This window comes from Echinops telfairi, unplaced genomic scaffold (assembly GCF_000313985.2).
Source record: "Echinops telfairi isolate 266 unplaced genomic scaffold, ASM31398v2 ScPeMD7_7420;HRSCAF=8458, whole genome shotgun sequence".
Classification (NCBI taxonomy): domain Eukaryota; kingdom Metazoa; phylum Chordata; class Mammalia; order Afrosoricida; family Tenrecidae; genus Echinops; species Echinops telfairi.
Genome location: NW_022111320.1, coordinates 46828897 through 46848533, shown reverse-complemented (window position 1 = coordinate 46848533; position 19637 = coordinate 46828897). Strand labels below are relative to the sequence as shown.

At 48.9% G+C, this 19637-nt stretch overlaps 1 protein-coding gene across 1 annotated transcript in view; it reads right to left on the bottom strand.

The window, feature by feature from the left end:
* ACP3 (acid phosphatase 3) overlaps nucleotides 1-19637 on the bottom strand; it is a 55231-nt gene that overhangs the window by 22391 nt on the left and 13203 nt on the right. Inside the window, exons 2-7 of the mRNA XM_004704177.1 lie at nucleotides 15371-15466; nucleotides 11559-11645; nucleotides 10325-10477; nucleotides 5288-5386; nucleotides 3514-3606; nucleotides 9-73 (exon numbers count right to left, since the gene is read on the bottom strand). Of these exons, the coding sequence (XP_004704234.1) occupies nucleotides 9-73; nucleotides 3514-3606; nucleotides 5288-5386; nucleotides 10325-10477; nucleotides 11559-11645; nucleotides 15371-15466 (593 nt within the window). The remainder of the gene's footprint in view (nucleotides 1-8; nucleotides 74-3513; nucleotides 3607-5287; nucleotides 5387-10324; nucleotides 10478-11558; nucleotides 11646-15370; nucleotides 15467-19637) is intronic.

The window sequence follows — 19637 nt, the reverse complement described above, 5'->3', positions numbered from 1 at the left end:
ATTCGGACAGTTCTCTCAGCTTAGCCATGATATCCTCCGTCACCCAGGAAGGTAACGTGAAATTGTGGGTTCTCTGTAACGAAGGGAGAAAAGGCCCGTGTGTTTTTAGTCCCTGGTTGTCCTCTTGGTTGACGCAAAGAATGATCTCATTGCATTTTAAGTGAACGTGCACGCGCCAAGCTAGAGTCCCCCCCAGCAAATGTCATACAAGACAGTTCCAGGCCAATGGGTTAGGATTTTCACCTGAGGCTGTTAGCATTTGCTTGATCCCTGCTCAGCCGGCTTTGCTTCCAGCCTCACTCCCTGGCCTCCTCACCTGTTTTGCTTTTAGGAAGATGTTGACCCTTTGGTCTCAAATAGTGGATGGCTTGAGGGGAACACCTTCTCACAGGTGGCCGTGTTTCTTTTGTGAGCCATTTTGTTATTTGATGGAATGGTGATTCACAGAAATAGCTTTGATTCCATGTTCAGAGATGACTGTATGACAGTGGCCTTGAGTCTCTATTAATGTCTGGTGTACGAGTATGCCTGGCCTGTTTGGTTTAGAGCAATTTGGGATTTGCTCCAGGTCTTTTTTTTTTTTCCTATCGCATCTGGGAGCTCTCACCGCATCTCTGATCAGAATGATCAGCAGGGGAAGTAGTTCACACCCCGTTCTTCTGGTCTCAAAGCAGAGGCTCCGGTTTGCATGGCTCTTCCTCTTGGGGATTCGTTTCCTCTTTGAGCCTTTGATTTCTTGCAGGATCTTTTGGTCTCTCCGAGTAGAGTCCAGTCGTTGTATCTCAGATGGCTGCTCTCAAGATGTTAAGACCCCAAACTCCACTCACCAAACTAGGATGTAGAACATTCTCTTTGGGAAAACGAGGTTATGTTCATGGACTAAGTTGGCTCCCTCAATCTCCTTATTGATTTTTTCCCTTCTCTTCCATCCCCAAAGAGCTCCAGGGTCTAGCGGTCCTCGTCATGAGCTTTCTTTCCTTCTGTCTAGGAAGACTTTATATTATGATAAGCAGTGATCCTGATTCCTCGCTGCTGGTGTGATTGGATCGGATTCATCGTTTGCAGAGTCCACGTGCGGATCAGTAAGAACGGACCTCACTCCTTGGTTCATAATCGTTAGAAACCGTTCATAAACCTGGGTGGGGAGTCAAACCTGCAAAGATGACATTTGCCAAGGTCCATCAGATGCTCTGACACGCTGAATGAGCTGCTTGAGGGGACAGCTGAGGAGAGGCCGTGGGATTCCGCTGCCCACAACCCTGTCTCTCCCACCGCCTTCAGCTTCCGGTTCAGACTTCCGGGGGGAACTTCCGGCCTTCCGTCCACAAGACACTTGAATATTTGCTAAGTGGATGAAAAACGCATACCGCAGGGCAGGTGGGGACTTGGTGCCAATCTTTATTGCCGGCATTGGAGAGTCGATTAGGATTCCCCCGGTCTCCAATGTCAAGCTGAGAGACGGAGAGTTCTTGAAAGAGGAGACCGCTATGAAGTGATCTCCCGAGGGAGTGGGAGAGGTGGGGGTGGGGCTGTGAAAGACAAGGAAACCAAAGCCTCACGGCCAGTGAGGGAACAGCTCAGCTCAACCTTAACCTTGCGTCCATTTATCACAATGTTACCCCTGGGTCTAGTGGTGAGGAGGTTGGGCTTCTTTACAATGAGCTGTCATCCCTCCGGGAGGCTGCAGTCCCTGGTCTTCGTCAGCAAGGGCTTCAAGTCCTCTTCACTTCCAGCGAGCAAGGCTGTGCCGTCTGATAACGCTGCTTGTTCATAAGCCCGCCTTCAATCTCCCTTCCGACATTCTTCTTTACATAATCCGGCTTCTCGGACGATTTGCTCGGCATGCAGATTGAATAAGTCTGGTGAGGCGAAGCGACGCTGGTGCACACCTCTCCTGATTGTAAGCCATGCAGTACTCCCTTGTGCTGTTACCGCAACTGCCTCTTGATCAGGTTCTGCATGAGCCCAATGCAGCATTCGGGAATTCCCCTTCCTCTCAAGGCTATCCACAGTTTGCTATGACCCACACCATCGAATGCCTTTGCAGAGTCAAGAAAACACAAGTCAACATCTTTTGGGTATTCTTTTATTCAGCCAAGATCCGTCTGACATCAGCAATGATGTCCCTTGTTCCACATCCTCTTCTGAATCCGGCCTGCACCTCTGGCTGCTCCCTGTCAATGGACAGATGCAGCCGGATTGGATGAACTTCACCAAAATTTTACTTGTATGGGATGTAATGATATGGTTCTATAATGTGTGGGTTGAGTTGGGTCACCTTTCATTGGAGTGGATACAAATGTGGTTCTTTTCCAGTCACTTGGCCAAGTCACTGTCTTCCAGATTTTCTGGTAGAGATGAGGGCAAGCATCCAGTGCCTCATCTGGTTTGCTGAGACATGTCACTAGGTGTCCCATCAATCCCTGGAAACTTATGTTTGGCTGATGCTTTCCCTGCAGCGCAAACTTCTTTCAGTACCATTGGCTCTTGCTCACACCATACTGCATGACATGGTTGAACGACAGCTAGTTCTTGTTGGCACTGTGACTGCGTATTCTTTCTAGTTGTTAGTGAAATAAAATTGTGAAACGAAATGCTTCCCCACACATTTGCGATGAGCTCAACATCAGAGGATGTGGTCATAATTTGGGCAGACAAATGTGGGCAGTCAGAATTCAATCCTAGGATTTAATGAGCTAGCTGTAAACTGGGAGCCCTGGTGGTGCTGTGGGTTAGGCCCTGGGCTGCTACTTGAAATGTCAGTGGTTCAAACCCACCAGCAGCTCCATACATGAAAGATGAGGCTGTCTGCTCCCATAAGATCTACAGTCTCAGAAACCCAAAGGGGTGGTTCTTTTCTGTCCTGTAGGATCACTATGCGAATCAGCTCTGTAGCAAAGAGCTTTTTTAAAGAAAAAAATTCATCTGTCCCAAACAACTTGCTGGTGGGTTAGACTGGAAACTAGAACCGAGAGTTCTCCTTTTGGCCAGAAGGTGGAGCCTGGTGAACAGAAACCACCATTTAAGCTTGAAACAAAGGAACCAAGAAGGAGCTCCTCTTGCTGCCAACACTTGATATGCACAGCCCAGCAAGGATGAGCATCTTTCCCATAAGCTCGTTCCACTAGCAGGGCTTACAGCTGCTATGATAATTTATATTTCCATAAATTAAGTGACTGTTCTTTTTTTTCCCTTCTATATTACGTTGCCGCCCACCCCCCTTTTAAAATGACAAATCAAGACACCAGTCCAGTGTTCCCGTGTGACTGAAAAATAAGTGGTAAGGCATCAAAGAAAAATACATTTCTATACAGCGAAAACCCAAATCCTGGAGAGACAAGACAAGTCAGGCTTTCAAAGTTAACCTAAAAGCACCTTGAATTACGTTTCCATGTCAAAGGAAAGATAAGCAATCGATCTCAAAAAGAAAGCAAGAACATGCATTTATCTGCTTTAAAATAGACATAGGTCATGAAGTCAGACAGCACATTACCCTCCGATACTCTTACTCACCTCACAAAACAGGGGGTCGTACACTCGACTCCAAATCCCAAAAAGGTCCTGTCCTTGGTAGCCTGAAAATGTTGGCAACATTTCTATAAAATCCTGAAACACGCAGAGGGGAAAGATTGTGTTACATGGGGGGTTTTCTACTTCAACACTATTGATTATTGCTGTTTTTTGGGGGGTGGGGTGCTGCTAGGTAATTCTTTGCTGCAGCAGGGGCTGTCCTGTGCAGGTGAGGGCGTCTAACGGCATTGCATTCCTGGCCTCAACCAGTAGGTGGCAGTATCAAGATGCCAGGTGTGACCACCAGTGTGTTCTCCAGCTATTACCAAATGTCCCCTTGGGGGCAAACTTATCCCTGCTGGGAGCACTGTTTTTGTGGAAAAGTGCACTTATAATATTGACGGTGATCATGCCAACCCAAAGAATTGTACACCCCCCGATGGATCCTTTCTCATTATTACATTAAAAATGCTGAGCGATGCTGGCTCCCTGCCCCGCGTTCCTTCCTGGTTTGTCCTGGCATCAGCAGGAGCACACGGCTTTTGGGGAGCCGGTGCAGGAGCACTCACAACCTCAATGAGCGCCTGAGGTCATCCGGATGGCAAGTTTCCACCCACTATAACACCCATAGAGACAGGATCTGGTTACCTGGGCTACACATGTACCACCTGGAGGAGAACAAAAACACCCTGCTAGGTGCTGTGTTGTTCTTGGACTCCCATAGTGTGGCCCAAGGTTCACCCATCTGACTCAGCCGTTCCTCACAGCCATTGCGAGGGCTTCATCTCTCACATGTGGGACATGCTCCCTGGGGGCACCTACCTCTAGCCAAAGTGACCGCCTGGTGCTGAAAGGCGTTGAAAGTGGAAGCACCTCTTGTGAGGGCAAGTTGATCATATTTCAAGCAGACCTGGAATTTCTACTTCTAGGCTATCAGCCTAGAGATATTCTGGTGAAGGATTTGACTGCACCAGGCTATTCAGCACAACCTCTTGGTAAAAAACAAGAGGCTGGAAATGACCCACCTACCCATCCAGAGGGGCTGATCATTTTGGTACATCTATAAACTCTAGGACTGTCCAATTAGAAAAGGAAAGGACGAGAAGGCTTTTTAAAGTAAATAGTTCTAGCAGTTGCCTAGGGGGTCATTGAGAGACTTTCCGTTGTATTCCTTGCTAATCCCCACCCCCACCCCGTGCCCCCGTGATTTTTAATGGTATAGGACTAATTGTCGACAGTTCAAATTCACCAGCTGTTCCCAGGGAAAAGACGAGGCTACTGCTCCTGCAAATGTACAGGCCGGTAAACCCGATACACGTTGTTTGGTTTGGAGTTGGCCATGGGATCGGGTTGTTTCTGTATCCAGGCAGTTGTGTCCGCCCTCAGCCTCGCTGCCAACACACACACACACACACACACACACACACACTCAAGCAAAAGCCACTGCCATCCAAGTGGATTCCAATTCATAGTGACCCTCTACAGGGCTTCTGAGATGACAACTCTGTCTCAGAGCACACAGCCTCATCGTTCTCAGCCTCAGCAAGGCAGGTGATTTTAGACTTGCTCCTCTACTGATCCAGCCACACTAGCCTGCCTCTTCTCGGGGACATGGATATAAGATTGCAAAGGAACTGGTTTGTGGCCAGGCCTGTCCCAATGACGGACCTTTGTCAGATAGCCTAACCCGTTCCTGTAATGGCCACGCACTTTGGAGAAGCTGGGCCATCACCCTTCGTGTTCAAGTCTGCCAGAGAAACAAACACTGTTCTTTCACCTTATAGGGACGCAGCCTCTTTTGGAATTCCTCTGTTTTCAACGTCTCATCTTCAAGTTCTTTAAAACGAGGGCAGTGCTTGAAAGGCAGATACAGCAACTAAAGGCAAAAGCAAAAAGACAAAGATCTCGGTTAGTCAGAAGTGCTTTGCTAAAGAAACGTAGCCCAGTTTAGACTTTGATCCAGTCCAAATGGACAGATGGGATTTGAGCTAAAAGGGGAATTCTGGAACTGGGAGAGAAGACAAAGGGTTGTTTTGCAAGCCTTCCAGGCCCGTCCCTGCTGCAGCAGCTGGTGCACCCACTCAGAGGCCAGTCATTTGAGTCTCCCTGGAAGAGTCATTGAGTCATGGTGGAAGAGAGGCCTGGCAGTCTATTCCAGAAAAAGTAGTCACTGTGAACCCCAAGGAGCGAGCAGTTCCACTCGGACACACATGTGGTGGCCACCAGTTAAGAGTCGATTGAATGGCAACAGTTTTGGTTTGTTTTAAGATCTTAAAATAGTAAGACTTTCAGCTCTTTCCGGTGAACTTTACTGCACACCACCAGGCTGTTGGTAAATATTCAGAGTGCCTAGATGTCTATGTGAAATGGTAAGCGTTCATTTTGCTAACACCCCACCCCCTTCCATGTCTAGCTCTAGCTGTCCATAGGCACACAGAAGTTCATGGAGAGAGGTCAACTAGAGATCCAGAAAGAAGGTTAGAGGTCAGTGAGCCCACCCCACCGCAGACTCCTTTTGCTAAGGGCACCCGTGCATAGTCTGAGAACTAAGTGGCCATCCTAAAAGTGGGGTTTTCCATCTGACCAGCTTTAGTCATGGTAACTGTAACCTACAGGTCAGTGGAGCCAAGTTTATTCTATGGCCTTTCCTTTCCATCCATTTCCAGCCCTGTGCTGGAGATCACTACGTGGCTTGAAGTGGATCTCAGAGCCTTTCAAAGCAGAGAGCCCTGGCTAGCCTGCCTTTCAAAATGGGCTGTCTCGGGCAGAGTAAGAAGGAGTCCTGGTGGCCTAGTGGGTTATGGGCTGGCCTGCTATCCTAAAGGTTGGTGCTTCAAAATCAGGAGCCTCTCCAGGGAGAAAGAAGAGTGCAGTCTGGGGAGTTCTAGTCTCTCCTGAGGGGCCACGCTGAGTCAGAATGGAGTCTACCGCAGTCGGTGTGGTTTTGCTTTTTGGTCAACACGGGAGTATGAGGCATGGGAAGAGCAGGGTCTGAGGGGCCACTTAGAAGGCGGTGGCACAGACAGTGCAGGGGTGCAGAGAGGCTTTAGTGACACCATCGTCCCCGGGAGTGAGAAGAATTTCACTTCTCCGCGAACTTCATCCCGGTCACAGAATCGGCCACGCAGAAACTGCATTTCCTCCACAACGCGAAGTGGAATTCATCATTTGTTACATTGCAACCGTGATACGAAGGAGCTTTGGAAGGTCCCGAGAGCACAATTGAAGTAGTGTCCACTGAGTACATATCTGTAGTGTGAAAGGAAGTGCTGTCCATCAGGGGGGATACTTCCCTCTTCCCCCCCAAAAAAGCTCACCAAGGATGAGTGGGGAGGTTGGCACTGGAGGCTCACTGAGTAGAAAGCATGGTCTTGGAGTCCCCGTGTGATGGTCTCCCAAGGGACTTGCAGGACACTGATTTCCTCATCTGTTTGCTCGTTTGTTTTGTTTAATCGTTATATGAGGGGCTCTTACTACAGTCCATCGATTGTATCAAGCATATTTGTACATATGTTGCCATCATCATTTTCTTAACATTTACTTTCCATTTGTCTTGGTATCAGCTCCTCTTCCCTGCACCTCCCCCCTTGTGACCCCTTGATAGATTTAAAATTATTATTGTCTTCATATCTTACACCGACCGCTCTCACCCTTCACCCGTGTTTCTGTTGTTCTGGTGGGGGGGCGGGCGGGTATTATGCATCAACCATTGTGATCAGTTCCCCCTCTTTCTCCCTATAAAATAAGAGCCATATCTCCAATAGTAGGGCCTTCCATACTGTATGCTATTCGATCCCCAATTTTGAATGTACATTAAAAACCACGAATGTACCCAGGGAGACATTTTGAAAAAAAAAAAAAGAATTCCACAGTCCTCAGGGACTGAGTAGAAGTGGGAAAGGAGAGGGTGGGTGAAGGACTTAGGTGACCAGATTTAAAGTGTGTGTGTGGGGGGGGCAGGGAAGGGGGGTTGAGGGGGAGGGGTTCTTGACTGAAAATTTGGTCTATATGGACCAAATAGACCATTCCCTAGCTTGTCGTGCATTCTTTCCAAAAATCGGGACTTTTTTAAAACGCCAAAAAATCGGGACTGTCCCACCAAAAGCAGGGCGTCTGGTCACCTTAACTGCACGCGTTTTTTGGCCTAGACCAGGGAATACCAGATGGAGCCAACGACAGAGGGGGCAGGCTGATCAGCCAGGTCAGCAGGTAGGCCCTGCACTCAGCCTGGGCTAGCACAAGAACCCTGGCCCCACAACCTGCCAGGGGGGTGATCTTGGCCTAGATGTCTGGTCACTCTGAGCCTCAGTTTCCTCACCTGGAAAACCAGAATGGTAATCAGGCTAGCTATCTTAGGAGAGGTTTGCGATGATCACACGGTAGGTGTCGTTAGAACGGTCAGCAGTTTGAAACCACCAGCCGCCGACCCACGGGAGACCGATGAGGCTCTTTGCTCCCTTAAACAGTTACAGACTCAGAAACCCACAGGCGCGGGTTCTACACCCTACTGGGCTGCTTGGAGTCAGAACTGACATGATGGCAGTGAGTTTGTTTTTGTAAAAAACAAAAGTTCATCAGATAAAGGACAGGAACTTGCCCTTCTAGTTCTATTAGCCAAGCATTGCTCCACGAAGGAGCTTCGGGCCGTCAGCCCAGCTCTGAGACTACCCTGCGGTTGATTGGATGTGGGAAGACAATTAACCAAGGTTAAAGAATACTTTTCCTACACCTGAGTGAGGGAGGGGCCGAGCATCTTGTCTGGGAGCCCCTCTCCCTGTTCCTGCTCGGCTGGGTTTTCCTCCCCTCTCAGAGTTCCTGTAGCTCTCTCAGGCAATGTAATTCTTGGCTTTTGGGATGAAGGGTTAAATCGCTAGGTGGGTGGACCTTGGCTAAATCCGGTCCTCTTCTTCGGTCTGTATCCCTGAAGAAAAGGCGGTGGCTAAGTGATGTTTTCGTTGTTTGTTTTGCTCTTAGGGGAAACAAACAAACAAACCACAACCTCCTAGGAACACAGATGATCTTAAAACATGATTTTGGATTCTGTGAAAGCCGGAGGCACAACCTACATGGTCTTGCCTTTGGGGGGGGGGACCCAGCCGAAGAGTTTATTGGACTAGATTTGCCCATCATGAACGGGACAGAGGAGGGTTGCTTCTCCTACGCATTCAGAATAAATGCCTCCGCCCCCAAAGGCTGCCATGACGTCACATTTCTGGGCGCACTGGGAAGGCGAAGAGGACAGAGACCTGTTCTGGGGTGGAGGTCACGGAGCAAGAGCCAGGCCCAGTAGCCAGGTTCTCATCCCGAGAGCGGTGAGACGGTCACGGTTATGTCGGGACTACAGGAGAATTAAGACGAATGCCTTGTCCCAAACTAATTAATAGCATTAAATTCCACACCTGAGGGGGTAAATTATGTATTCCTCTTTCAAAAGCGACAACCTCCTCTCACGAGGCTGCGGCGCTCATAGCCCCACTCTGTGTACGTAAAGCTGAGCTTTTCTCTCAAGCAGCCTCCCCTCACCCACTGAGCTCATGTTCCTGGATCGCCAACTTGGCTGCCCACTGCAATCGCCTTGGGAGATTTAAGAACAGAAGCCGGGTCCCACGCTCACCTATTCTGATTTGTTATGGACAGTGCTCAGGGATTCGGGAGTTTCAAACATCTCCCCAGCAGAGTCTAAAAGGCAGTGTGGCGGATGGGGGAATAAAATTGGTCTGGTGTGAGACAGATCTGGTTCTCATACCTATGGGCCACCTATTTGACTTTGATTTTGTTGATGACCTATCTGACTTTGATCACCTATCTGACTTTGATCACCTGTTTGACTTTGATGATCACCTGTTTGACTTTGGCCCATTTTTGTTGTTGTTTCCCTCCCCTCCTACCCCCATCCCTTGGCCCTTGACCACAGGGCTCCGGTGGGACTGTGGATTCGCCATTGGACTACTAATGGAAAAGTCTGTACTGCAAACCTACCAGCTGCTCCGTGAGGAACAGGTGAGGCTGTTTGCTCCCAGAAGCCCTAAAGAAGCGGGCCCACTATGTGCTGGAGTGGACGTGATAGAGGCGAGTGTGGTTTTGTGGAGTTTTTGTTTGTTTGTTTTTACCCCTTATTTGGGAGCCCTGGTGGTGCTCACTGGCTAGAGCACTCAGCTGCTAACCTGAGGGTCCGAGGTTCGGATTTTTCAGCCTCTCCCTGGGAGAAAGAAGAGACGGAGCAGGGCTACTCGGTCCAGCAGGGGCCCTGTGAGTTGGAATCAACTCAGCTGCGGTGGGTTTCGGGCCCTGAGGCCAGCGGTAATAAATGAGAACAGAACTGTTGTTCATTCGAGGCTGGTCAATCAGATGGCACATGGAGTGCCCGCGTATCTTCCATTTCTCGTTCTCTAGCTAGGCATGCTGGGAGGAGGGGTCTTCCTGGGAGGGGCTGCATAGGAGGTGGAACGAGACTCTCATGTATTCTTCAGCAGGAAGAAGCTCTTGGGAATAAAAAGCCTGGGACATTGAAAGGAGAGCATTAGGAAACGTGTGTGTGCGTGTGTGTATGCGCGTGCACGTGGGTGCATGTGTGTGGGTGTGTGAATGGAGAAGAACCAATTGCTGTGTCCAAGTGTCCAAAGAGGAATTCGGTCCCTCCTGTCTCTTGTGTAGGCTCTTTCATAGCGTTTGTTGGCCTTTGCAAGGGAACTTTAGGAAACATGACTGCTATATGGTCTGAGGGGTGTCCAGAGCCCTGATCCACTGGTTACCCAGCGGCCCTCCCTCCCTCTTCCAGGCCTGTGTGGAACTCTGACTTTCCCAATATACTGACCTTGTCTTCTGAGACGGGCACCGTGTGCACTGGGATGGGCTGCCAGGGGAGGTTGGGATTCCAGATGCTGATGCCTTCCGGGGGAAACAGAGCTGCAAGGTTGGCCATAGCGCTCATCAAAGTCCGGTCGACATCCGTGCTCTGGACATAAACCTAGAAGGGAAAAATCACAGGAGAAGTCACCTGAGTGGGTGTGTGGCTTGTCCCACAAGGAGCGGATGGGGGATTGTGAAAGGGCAGGTCGGCCAGAGTAGACTGTTGGTAGACATTGTGGGAGCTTCTTGGATCATGCTATTAATTTGTTACAAAAGAGGAGATTGAATACAAAAGAGGCTCAGGCCAATATCTGCTTTGACACGAGGCTAATTAGGTGGTGGCTACTTGTCAAGTAGAAATAGTTCTCCCAGGTTGTCATCACGTTCTGAACTTACTTATCTTTCTAAGTGTGTTAGGGCCCAAACAATCTCGTGAAGGGTATATTTGTAAACAAGCCTTCTGCTTGGTAACAGTTCCTTGGAAAACAGGCAAACATTTCCCCAGAGGCAGCATTACGTTCAATTCTTCTTTAAAAATCATTTTAATGGGAGCTCGTACAACTCTTATCACAATCCATCCATCCATCCGTGTGTCAAGCACGTCTGTACACACGTCGCCATCATCATCATTCTCAAAACATTTTCTTTCTACTTGAGCCCTTGGTCTCAGCTCATTTCCCCCCTCCATCTCCCTCCCTTAGGAGCCCTTGATAATTTATAAATTATTATTCTTTCATGTCTTACACCGACTGCTGTCTCCCGTCATGCACTTTTCTGTTGTTTGTCCCCCTGGGGGATGAACATAATTCATGGATCATTGCGATTAGTTTCCCCTTTGTCCTCCACCTTCCCCTTATCCTCCTGGTATCACCGCTCTCATTATTGGTCCTGAGGGGGTTTATCTGTCCTGGATTCTCTGTGTTTTGAGCTCTTATCTGTACCAGTACACATGCTCTGATCTAGCCAGATTTGTAAGGTAGACTTGGGGTCATGATAGGGGTGGGGTTGGGGGGACCATTAAAGAGCTAGAGGACAGTTGTGTGTTTTGTCTGTACTGTACTGCACCCTGACTGGCTTGTCTCTTCCTTGTGACCTGTAAGGGGATGTCCAAATCTCTACAGATGGGCTTTGGGTCTCCGCTCTGCCCTCCCCCTGCGTGCAATTCTCTGAAGGGTCACCGTTCCCACGCTTCAACTTGCCTGTTCGCGCTTGTAAGACTCATTCAAGAATGTTTCATATCTTCTTCGCAAATATTCTCCAAGCTTGTAATGCTGCTCCATCCCCACCTATGGGCGTGGGGAGAAGCAGAAGTTCATGAAGGTGGGTTCAACGCGGCCACAGGCATGTCGCTCATCTCTCCTCCCTGCACGTGAAGAATAAATAACTCCTGCTTTCAAACACCCCCCCACCCCACCCAATAACAGCGTGCATTTAAAATGAAAACAAGAGAAAGGCAGTCAACGTGCAGGCTCTCCCTGAGGATACTCATGTGCCTCCATCGGCACTGAGCCTCATCTTGCGCCCAAGTCCACTCTCACTGAGTTCATTCTGACTCGGGAAGAGTAGAGCTGACTCCTTAGGGTTTTTGAGACTTGACATCTGTTAGGGGAGCAGATACCCTCTTCCTTCCCCCCCTGAGATCGGCTGGTGGATTTGAACCATCAACCTCCTGGTCAGCAGCCCAGCACTTAACCCACAGTGCCATCAGGGCTCCTGCCTTGCACATGGTAGATGTTTCAGAGTGGTGTTTGATTGAAGTACATGGTTCCTTTTTGGTGTGGGGAGATCTTTGTCAGTCAACCACTCACAGGGCTGGGCTGGCCTCTCAGTGAGGGCTTTGGAAGCATTTGACCTTGGCCTAGGAGGTCAACGAAAGATATTTTAGAAGCTCGGGAGGCATTATGCATCCAGGTGTCAACTCTAAGGGTGGCAGTCGAAAACCTCTGGGGCCAGGCACTTCCACTCTGCATAATTATGAAGGGCTACTTCCCAGGCTCTGTGATCCAGGCACTCTGCGGGAGGAACAGGAGGTGGCTTGCTCCAGTAAAGAGTGATGGTCTCAAAACCCCCAAGGAGCAGTTCAACGCGATCCTGTGAGTCTTCGGCTCCTTTGGGTGCAATGATTTTACTGTCTGCTGAGTCCATGCCTGGCTCATAAAAAAACTGGAAACTGCTACTGTGGTCTGAGGAAAGTGGTATTGGCATGACCTGGGAACTTGCCAGATTCATGGGCACCATCCTGGCCTATTGTACCAGAATCCTCATGGGGCAGGGCTCAGGATTTTCTCCCTGGCCAGCTCTGAGGGATTCTGATCACAGAGATGCTTGGCATTGGCTGAATCCTCCATCCACAAGCATTACCAGACATTAGAAGCAGAAGTACGTGGGAGTGCTTATTGACATGCAAAGTCCTCTGCATCACCTCCCCCTCCCTCCCCCACCCCAGAAATCCCCCTCACTAGATCCTGCACCAGGCTCCAAACCTGCATTTGAACAAGTGTCCCCAAGACATTCAGGTGCAAACAGTAGTCTGCCCTGCAATGGGAAACATTGCATTTACATTGGCCTTTAATCCAGAGCCTCCGGAGCCAGGGCACATGGTGGGGCAGGTGCTGCTGCTCCCTCCCCTTTACTCAATTGCTTGTCACACCCAGCCACCACTACCAGCTGTCACCTGGCCCCTCTGGAATGGTGATGGGGGTGAGAAGGAAGGAGGTGCTTGTCAAGGTTGGTGGGTTTCCTGGAGGACTTAACTAGGGGAAGGAGCAGGTGTCTCCCTCTAATCGCTCTCCTTGACAGCTCACTTTTGAGGAAAGAATCCTCTTCAATTTAAAACACCGAGCCCAAGCCCAGCGGCATTGAGATGGTGTCGACTCACAGGACAGAGTGGGAGTGGAAGAGCCCCCATAGGATTTCCGAGGCTGTAAATCTTGAAGAGAGCAGACTGCCACACGGGTGGATTATCAAATCGGGGTGGGGAGCACAGGTCTCCTCAGGAATCTGTAGAGAACAGCCTCACTTTTCCCCGCCACCAGAGAGCTCCTGTGTCTCCATCCAGCGCGTGTCTGCCTTCCCCCAACCCCACAGCACCTTCTGACCAAAAGCAAAGCCTCTTTTCAAATGTATAGACCTGATCACAGACCTGTGCTGACCTTGGCTCCTAGGTCATTAGCCCTGGACACTGCAACTTTCTCCCAGAGGGATTGCTGCCGACTTTTTGCTTAGCACTGCGTCCCCAGGGCTCCTTCCTCTGTTCTCCCCACACCCGCTCCCCTAAAAAATAAAACCCAAATCCAGTGCCTTCGAGTCAGTGCTGACGCACAGCAGCCCCTCTCTAGGGTTTCCAAGGCCCTCAATGTTGTCAGGAACGGAAAGTCACATCCTTCCCCAGAGGAGCAGCTGGTGGCTTTGACCTTGCAGTTAGCAGTCCAAGGTTTACCCGACAGCACAAACTCCAGTGTGCACAGAATCCCCTAAGGGCTCATCGAACCCCACCATTCCTGATCCAGTGGGTATGGGCCAGGGCCCACTCATTTACATTTCTGGAAAAGTCTTAGGTAAAGCTGTGACTGGTCTGGGGACCACTCTGCTGGGATCACAGAGCGGGGGAGGTAGCCCTTCATGATTATGCAGAGTGGAAGTGCCTGGCCCCAGACAGTGATTCACCTTGAAACCACTGTTAGGTCAAGAGGAGTCCACGTCCAAGCAGCATGCACACCAGAGTTTGTAAGAGACGAAGTTTGTTACGGCTCCCATCTCAGACCTGCTGAAGCAGGATCTGCGTTTTAATCAGATCCTCAAGGGATTCATTGGCACAAGGGGGTTTGAGGACACTGCTCTCAAGGGCAGCGGTTCAAAACCCACCAGCTGCTCCTGGGGAGAAAGGCGGGGCTTCCTACTCCCTTCAAGAGCGACAGTCTTGGAAACTCCCAGGGGCAGTCCTACCTGTCCTCATGGGTCACTAGGAGTCAGCATGGACCCCCCACCGAAGACTGCAAGCCCCCAGTCCAGAGAGTCATATTATCGTATTGGAAAAGCATAGCAAGGGACCAGGGGTCACTAAGAGACATCGGTGTTAATAGGCAAACCTGAATGTTTGTAGCCTTTCTCTCATTCAAAGACCTAGCAGCTAGCTAGGCTATAGGGCACAAGTTCTGACCTGGAAGACACGCTGTTGACCCCTCATCACCTCTCTGACCTCGGTTGGTTCTCCATGGCACACGGGCTGAGTTGGGCAGTGGTGGGCCGCTTCGGGGGAACATTAGAACCCACGGAGACATTGAGAAGCTCTTAAGCATCCCATGCCCACGACTCACCCTGGACCAGTGAAGGAAGACTCCCAGGCAAGCATCCATTAAAAAAAAATCATTTTATTGGGGGCTTATACAACTCATCACCATCCATCCATCCATCCATCCATCCATCCATCCATCCATCCATCCATCCATGTGTCAAGCACATTTGTACATTTGTTGCCATCATCCTTCCCAGAACATTTGATTTCTACTTGGGCCCTTGGTATCAGTTCCTCATTTTTTCCCCTCCCTATGGACCATTGATCCATAAAAAAAAGCGTTTATCATTTAAAAAAGCGTTCCAAGTGACTCCCACACTTCACCAAGACTAAACAGCCACTGGCCCCAGAGACATCCTATGGACATCTTCTATGATGACATTTCGATGCATTGAAACAGTGCTTTGGGCAGGAAGAGGCCCAATGAGGGAGTGGACACAGCACTGGGTGGCTAACTGGAGGCTGGGCAGCTCCAATCCACCAGCAGCGGTGGCCGTCTGCCTCCGGAAAGATTACAGCCTTGCAAACCCGATGGGGGCACTTTGGTGAAGTACCTCTTGCCTCTCTTCAGCACCTCTACCCCCCCTTTCTTCATCTTCCCCCCAGGAACATCACGTATACTTTAATAAAGGAAACCGTAAAAACAAAACATACAATACACAACCGTGCACACTCTCCCCCGGAGACTGAACAACCCGAACCGAAAATGGAACCCACCTGTGTGAGTTGGCCAAATCCTTGCGGCCAGGCGGATTCCTTAATGGGGTCATTCGGAAAGGTTTCGATGGGACTTCGGTCTCCGTGTCGAAACAACTGAAAACAAGAGGGGACAGCCATGCCTTCAGTCATCTGCTGGTTACAGACGCTCTTCCTCGGAATATCACTGCTTGTCCACCTTAGCTGCCCACCGGAGTCACCTGGGCACGTCATGGATTCTGAGACCCAGGCCCCCGCTCCTAGAGAATTTGATTTCAGGAGCCTGGAGCACAGCCGGGCAATCAGGATTTTAAAACCATAAAAAGGTAAAGCTAAAGCTAAGACCCACCATCCCTACCCAGCTCATTCGCACTCTCCCTGTGTTTCAGGTAATAGAAAAATCAAGGTGATTAGCCCATCAGAGGGCAAATGAGATCAATGGGGATCAGACTCAGCAGAGAGAGCAGGGAGGAACTGGAAGATTAGCAAGATCCCTTGGCTGTAGGCAAACTTGACCAGAAGAACAACTTCCGTAATTGGGACTAAAGATAAAGCAGTAACAGCTTTTTTGAAGCCCCCATTACATAATTACATAATTAAGCAGTGGCTTTCAAATGCAAGTATTTTTTGTCTTAAAGAACATCATACAAGAACACAACAAAGCCAGGCAAAACCAACCCATGCTCACTGCCAGGGCATCAACTCGGACGCACAGTGACTCTACGGGACAGGGTAGACCTGCCCCTGTGGGTTTCCAAGGCTGTAAAGCTGTATGCGATCAAAGGTCTCAGCTTTCTCCTGCTGAGTCACTGGTGGGTTTGAACTGCTGACCGTGTGGTTAGCAGCCTGGCTTATCCCCCATGAAGTTACCAGGGCTCTTTGTCTTACAGAAAGACACCTACAATTGGGTAACCATTTTGAGTCAACGATGCGCTAGTCTTAGGGGGATAGAGGTGAAGGGAATGTGACTGAGGAGTTTGGAAAGCTTGTTCCGAATATGTTAAGAACACCCTCTTACATTTGCATGTGGGTCATATTGTTTTGATAGTATATCTTACTCTTTGAGGACAGCAATTTGAAACCATGCTTCTTAAATTCTAATATGCTTTCTGAGTTGAACGCCGAGCCGAACACATAGCTATTTTATAAGCCAAAGGTTAGAAAAAATACTCAAGTGCAGGATGTCAACAAACTTTTTAATCTGGGGGAAGATACACACACCTTAATTTTTCTGAAAATTCCCATACATGCCACTGTTGCCGCTTGGCTATGGTGTTCATTTGGAGAAGAAAAAAATAGCCAAGAGACCGCTCTTCTGAAGTCCTGTTTAACAACTCAGTCATTACTGAAGAAGGACAAGCCTCAAACTATAGTCAAGCCTGAAGTGGGTTCTAGGAAAGTCAGAGAAGTTTCTAAGACCGGGGTTGCATCTCCGGTGTCTGAAGAAAGTTGATGTTTTGGTCCCTAAGCTGGTGGGAAGTGACGCCTAAGCAGAACAGGCTGCAGAAAGCAGAGGCACGGGGCACAGGGCAGCTTGTTTTGCCACTTGGGTCAGGTAAGGGATGACTGCCATGAACGGCCCCTGATGGAGGGAAGAATGGTCATGTGTCTGCTTTAGTGCATGTTTACTGGCACCCAGGACCGCTTGGTGCTGAAGAAAGACGTGAAAGCTGCCCTGAACGCATTGGCCCAAAACAAGGCTCCAGTAATGGACGGAATACCCATGGAAGGCTTCAGCAAGCTGAAGAAGCACTGGGAGCCCTCACTGGTCTATGCCAGGAAATTTGGAAGACAGCTACTTGGCTCACTGACTGGAAGAGACCCATATTAGTGCCCATTCTAAAGAACTGTGACCCAACAGAATGCTCAAACTATCGACTGATGTCATGGCTGTCACAAACTTTGCTGAGATCTCCCAACAACCTTTGCAGCAGTACATTGACGGGGAGCTGCCAGAAGTTCAGGCTGGATCCCGAAGAGGATGTGGAACAAGGGGTGTCTTCGCTGAAGTCAAATGGACCTTGGCTGAAAGCAGAGAAGACCAGACAGATGTTTACTTGCACTTCATTGATGAGGCGAAGGCACTTGACTGTGTGGACCACAAGAAACCGTGGACAGCCTTGAGAAGAATGGGCATTCCAGAACACTTCACTGTGCTCATTCAGAACTTGTACATGGATCAAGTGGCATTCTGGAATCAGAATAAGGGAATCCTGCATGGTTTAAAATCAGAAAAGGTTGTAGCCTCTCCCCATACTTGTTCAATTTCTATGCTGAGCAAATCATCAGAGGAGCTGGATTATATGAAGAAGAATGTTGCATCAGGATTGGAGGAAGCGTTATTAACAACCTGGGATATGGAGATGACACAATATTGCTTGCCACAGTGAGAAGGAATTGAAGGCCTTGTTGATGAAGATTGAGGATTTTAGCCTTCAGTTTGGATTATAACACATGTCAAGAAGACCCAAATCCTCACAACTGGACCAATAGGTAACATCATGATACATGGAGAAAAGGTTGAAATTGTCAAGCATTTTCCTTGCTTGGATCCACAATCAATGCTCATGGAAGCAGCAGTCTGGAGATCCAAAGATGTACTGCATTAGGTAAATCTGTGGCACAAGACCTCTTTTCGAGTATTGAAGAGCAAGGATATTACTTTGAGGACTAAGGTGTGCTTGGCCCAAGCTATTGTATTCTCCGTTGCATCATATGCATGTGAAAGTTTGACACTGGATAAGGAAGACCGTAGAAGAATCGCTGCATTGAACTGTGGTGCTGGAGAGGAATACTGAAAGTACCATCGGCTGCTGAAAGGACAAACTGAGCTGTGTGGGAAGATGTGCAGTCAGAGGGCTCCTTAGAGGCGAGGAGGGCCAGACGCCGTGTTACATACTTCAGACACGTTGTTAGGAGAGACCAGTTCTGGAGAAGGACAGCAGGTTTGGCAAAGGGGAGGGGCAGGGAAAATGAGGAAGACCCTCAAGGAAATGGATGGACGCAGTGGCTCCATCAATGGACTCGGGCATACGGCCGTTGTGAGGATGGCGCAGGCCAAGCAGTGTTTCGATCTGTCGTGCGTCAGGCTGCTCTGGGTAAAGCCGACTCACTGGTGGCACTTACTTAAATAACAGCAACAAAGGGCCACTTGGTCATGAATAGAAAATACTGATCCTTCCATAATCAAGTTCTTCTCTTTCCACAATCATAACTCATTTCTGACTTTCTAGATGTCAGGGAGCCATTGATAGTTTGGTGGTGAAATTCCAACCTATGTGGGAAACCAAGGAGCCTTGGTGGTGCTGTTAAGTAAAGTGTTGCACTGATAACCTCAGAGTTGGTGGTTCAAAACCCACCAGCGGCTCTGTAGGAGAAAGATGAGGCTCAGAAACCCTATCCAGGGTCTGCATGAGTCAGAATTGACTTGGCAGCAGTGGTTACTGGATTGATTCCTAGCCAATGCAGCTCATGGGCAGCCAACACCCATCTGTCCAGGAAGACTTGCATGTTGCTATCATGTGGAACACGCATCAACAGAGATTCCAGACAAAGACTGACTTGAAGAAAGACCTGGTGATCTACTTCTGAAAACTAGTCAATGGAAACTGGTAGTTACATAATCTGTCAACTTTCAAAGGTGTCAGTCAGGTCACAGCCAATGAGGCCTCTGTGTAGGCGTGGCATTCTCCTGAGGAATCTGGGAACTCCCGTCTTCCTCCCTGGAGGCGGGACACACGCTCTCTCTGCTTGTCTCCCTGTGAGACATTCCTGTTGACAAGCCACATAGAGCTACATGCTGATGGACCCAGAGCCCTGGAGTTGGCGAAGCCATGTGGAGACCCACGCCAGTACTGAGATGCTTCCACCCCCACTGGGTCCACAGACTTTCCACCCACTGGCCTGTGATCTTCCTTTCTGCATTCAGCATCATTGCACGTGCTGTGTGAGTCTGAAGAAGAATTTATAGACTGGTAACAGGCATATGGCCTAATATCAGATTTATGTACTTAACCTGGACTGGGCTGGGATGCTCTCTCAATATACAATTGCTCTTTTATATAAAGTTCTTTCTTTTTAAAAATCTTTTTATTGGGGGCTCTTACAGTTGTCTTTTAAAAAAAGTTATTTGTCTTTTTTAAAAAGTTATTTATTTAAAATTTTTTATTTAAAGAATCATTTTATTGGGAACGTGTACAACTCTTATCACAATCTATACATCCATCCATTGTATCAAGCACATTTGTACATTTGTTGCCATCATCATTCTCAAAACATTTGCTTTCTA